Raw genomic sequence first — 4,186 nt, forward strand, 5'->3', positions numbered from 1 at the left:
GCTGTAGGGTGGGCCTACCAGGGAAGGAAACTGTCTGGGCTCCGGTGAGAAAGCGCCCCAACAGGTCTTCTCAAGGAGGAGATGGAATGTAGAAAAGCGTCATTCTTTTTATTTAAATACCCTAAATAGAACACGAAGGAACATACACTGCACTTTAATGGTAAAAAGATACAAGTTTATAACATCTTATAAAAACTACCATTTAAAAGTGATCTTGTTCATTTGATAGTCCCCTCCCCCATAGCAAAATAAGTATATTTAAAAAAAAAAGTGGAGCATGGTAGGAGGGGAATTGAAGATAAAAGCCCAGGCCCACAGCAGGGGCAGAGGAACCTGGGAGAGGGCTGAGCTGTGGTGGGACTCCACCCATCTAACCCTCCATGTCAAGCCATGGAGCACAATCAGTAGCTGAGTGATGGACGGAAAGGACAGGCACCAGCAAGGGCAGACGGCAGGGCTGCACAGGAGCCACCCAGGGACTGATATTACTCTCCCCACGCAACCCCACTTCACATCTGGATCTCTGGGCACCTGCCCGCTCTCCATTCCCCTTTCTACACACACCTGAGACATCTGTCCAGTGCTAACACGACACCCCAGGAGCCTCTGTGGTTCCTGGGCCCTTGGGTGTCCTACTACTCTTCACCCCAGAGCCTGTCTGTCCTCTGCCTCTGGGCTTCGCACACCCAGGCCTTGGCAGTGTGGTTCTGGCTGGGCCATCTGTACACATCCTCAAGTTCTCTCCCGCACAGCTTCCACTCGGGCAGGAAGCCATGGCCTACAGGGCCTGCTCTGACCCAGTACATACATCCAGACATGGAGAAGCCTGGGTCAGCCTTCTACCTCTCCCCACAGATCATCTTCTAGGAGCAGGGAATGATCCCATTTCCAGAAGCATTTTTGGGAGGATTTCTTTCTTAGTGTATCCTTTCCCAGAGTTCAATGACAGAAAAATCCCAGCCCAGCAGAACCCTCTGACATGAAATGGTCTGTCTTAGATGCGCAAAGATGCCCAGGGGTCACAGGGTCTACTGTTAGAGTAAGTCTAACTTACTGTTAGAGTAAGTCTAACAGTAGGGACAGCATGATGCTAGAACATACGGCAGTGAACATTTCTGACCTCACCAAGGCTCTCAGGTGTGTCAGAGGCAAGCTGAACGTTGAAACATCTCCCCTTCTTTTTTCCCTGAAGTACTTCAACCCAAGAGGTATGACGTCCCGTCCCTCAACACTCTGGAAGAGAGAGGCCATAGCCGAAAGTTGCTGCCTGGCCCTCTTTGCTAGGCAAGAACTTGTTGGAGGCTGGGCTGCCATCTCAGACTCCTACTCACAGCCTCACAGCTACAGCTACGTGTGCTCCGGTCAATCTCCATGATTACACCTCAAGTAGGGCCCCTGGCGTGGGGCAGTGCGCAAAGGAATTCCAAAACCTCCCTAAGGATCCTTTCTTTAGCAGGAAGGGAGTTATTTCACTTTAGAAAATATGTATCCATAAGCTCTGGCTTAGAAACACTCTAAGCAGTACTGTTGAATCAGTCTAAAAACAACAACAACAAAAACCCAAAAAAATCCTTCTGGGACAAACCCCCTCGGTCCCCTTGTTCTCAGCAACCTCTGGGAGGCAGGCACCCTTCGGGTCTGGGCTCTATGCTTTCTGTCCTCTAAGTTGGTGGCCGAATAAATTTGGCTCAATAATTTTTATCCCTTCCAAGCAAATACACAAAGACCCACAAATCAGACAAAGACACGCACCTCATCACTTTCTCAGGGGTAGACAAGATGGGGTTCGGAACAGAATAAGGTCAAGAATAAAACAGACATTAGGCTCCTTCCTCTGCGGCATCCTCTACTTTGATGGATAGGGATGCCTATCAGGGAGGAAGCCAAGTTCATGTTCTTTGGGACTGAAGACCAGACTTCCACCTCCACTACTTGAACCGCCACAGGACTTGGGCAGGAAGGGGCTCTATCACACAAGTCACATCAGGGCCGTCACGTTTGCGTCTCTAACAGTTGTTGGCAACTCTGCACTATCCTTAGTTGTTCTAAGACGGCACAAGGGGACAGTCCACTTGACAACCACAGCTCTCTGCTCAACTGCTGCCTCTGTCAAGGACAGTGAGGTAGCCCCAAACCATAACCAAGACCAACTTCCCAGACAAAAGGGCTGCATGGGCTACCCTACCCAAGCTTCCTCCAAAAGGCACTTGAGCTGACCCCATCAGGCACTGGTGTTGCACAAACCATGACAACAGCCATGGGCACAACACTGCTCTTATGAGGAGAGAAAAAGGGATGCCCACTCTTCTTGTCAGCTCACACTGCTCCTCCAGCCTCTCCTTCTGTCCGCACAGTGTATATCAAGTCCAAGTAAGCTTAGCTGCCAGTCCTGGTCCTATTTTCTTTCACACAGGAAGTAAGATGAAGGGCTGTGGACCACCGAAGGCCTACGGTAACAAAAACGGCTGGGCCAGCCACAGTCCTTACTTTGTGTCTCCAGATTATCTGTGTCCCCTGTTTACCTGCTGTAATCACTTCTGGATAAACAAAAACAAGAGCAGAACAAATTCCCCTCCTCAGTCCTTTTCATTTCAGCTGCCAGTTCCAGTCCAAGATTGTGGGAACATTTCAGTCCTCAGGTAAGGGTCCCGGGACCAGCTCCCTGCCCAGGAATGCTGCCGAAACTCCTGAGAGTCGTACAGTCTCAGACTATTTACAGAGCTGAGGCTCTGGAGCCGCTGTCCTCCGATGGTCTCGTCTGCTCACCTGGGGCCACTCCTTTAGGAAGGGGGACAGGTTCAGAGGGAGTGGTGGTAGGGCCATCAGAGCAGAGGGATGTGCTCTTCGGTGGGCCCCCGTGCCTATAGAGAAAACTGCCCATCAGACGTCTTGGACTGGCATCCTTGGCACATCCGCTTGTGTCTGAGTAGTCGGTCTGTCCGAGAAAAACACTGTGAAGAGAGAGGATTAAGTTCCAAGAGGAATTCAATCTCCTGTTAGGAGGTCCCTTCCTTGCAGAGAAGGCACATGCTATGTTCTTGCTCCCTCAGTATCTGCACAGCAAGAGAGCACAGTGGTTAGGACACTGATGTCGCTGGGTACGGTGGTGGTACATGTCTTTAATCTCAGAACTCAGGATGCAGAGAGGCAGGTAGATCTCTGCTGAGTTCGAGGCTAGCCTGGTCTACATAGTGAGTTATAGGACAGTCAGGGCCATGTAGACAGACCCTGTCTCAAACAACAGAAAGAAGCAAATGTGGATTCTAGGGCTGGAGAGATGGCTCAGTGGTTAAGAGCGCCGCCTGCTCTTCCAAAGGTCCTGAGTTCAATTCCTAGCAACCACATGGTGGCTCACAACCATCTGTAATGAGATCTGGTGCCCTCTTCTGGCCTGCAGACAAAGTACTGAGAATACTGTGTACATAATAAATAAATAAATCTTTAAAAAAAAAAATGTGGGTTCTAGTGGCTGGGGATGCAGCTTGGATGGCAGAGGGCTTGCCTAGTACACAGGAAGCCCTGGATTTGATCCTCGGTGCCTTGGAAACTGAGCGTGGTGGTACAGACCTTTGATCAAAGGCAGGAAGATCAGGCATACAAGGTCATCCTTGGTTATATAGAAAGCTGGAAGCCACTGTGGACTACCCAAGACTCTATCTCAAGAAAGGAGATGGGGAGGATGAGGATTTGGCTAAACAGGTAAAGGCCCTTGTTGCCAAGCCTGGTGACTGGAGTTTGATCTCTAGAATCAACATAATAGAAGGAGGCCTTCTGACCTCCACACCTGCCCTGTACTATGTACACAGCAATGTAAGTCAACAACAAGAAGCAGTGCTGGAGAGAGGGCCTGGACCAGAGTGGAACGCTGGTTCTGTCATTTAGTCGTGTGACAACAGGCAAATTCCCCAACAGCCCCAAGCCTCCCTGTTTATCTGAAGGAGCAGGTGAAAAGCACCCGACACAGCGTAGTGCTCCACTCAACAAATATTTAGCGTTTACTCTGCCGGACTCGGCCAGACTCAGCACTGAGGCACACCACAGCTTCTCATAGCATGTCTACCTTTTTGGGGCCAAGCACAGGGTGGAAAACATATTCTTTGAGAAGGCCTAGAACTTGTGGTCCTCTTGTCCGGCTTCTCCGAGTGCCGGGATTACAATGTCCCTCACGGGGGGGGGGGGGGGGGGG

General features: G+C 50.4%; 1 protein-coding gene across 4 annotated transcripts in view; it reads right to left on the reverse strand.

Moving 5' to 3' along the window:
* Positions 1 to 1,643: 1,643 nt before the first annotated feature.
* The window catches only part of Znf740 (zinc finger protein 740), a 9,071-nt gene continuing 6,528 nt past the window's right edge, over positions 1,644 to 4,186 (reverse strand). For 3 of the 4 annotated variants that reach the window (XM_013348692.2, XM_013348691.2, XM_026782462.1), the window contains exon 7: positions 1,644 to 2,951. In XM_013348692.2, coding sequence (XP_013204146.1) covers positions 2,862 to 2,951 — 90 coding nt within the window. In that variant the 3' untranslated portion in view covers positions 1,644 to 2,861. The other variant, XM_026782461.1, reaches the window with a different exon arrangement.

This window comes from Microtus ochrogaster, chromosome 15 (genome assembly GCF_000317375.1).
Source record: "Microtus ochrogaster isolate Prairie Vole_2 chromosome 15, MicOch1.0, whole genome shotgun sequence".
In the NCBI taxonomy this organism is placed as follows: Eukaryota; Metazoa; Chordata; class Mammalia; order Rodentia; family Cricetidae; genus Microtus; species Microtus ochrogaster.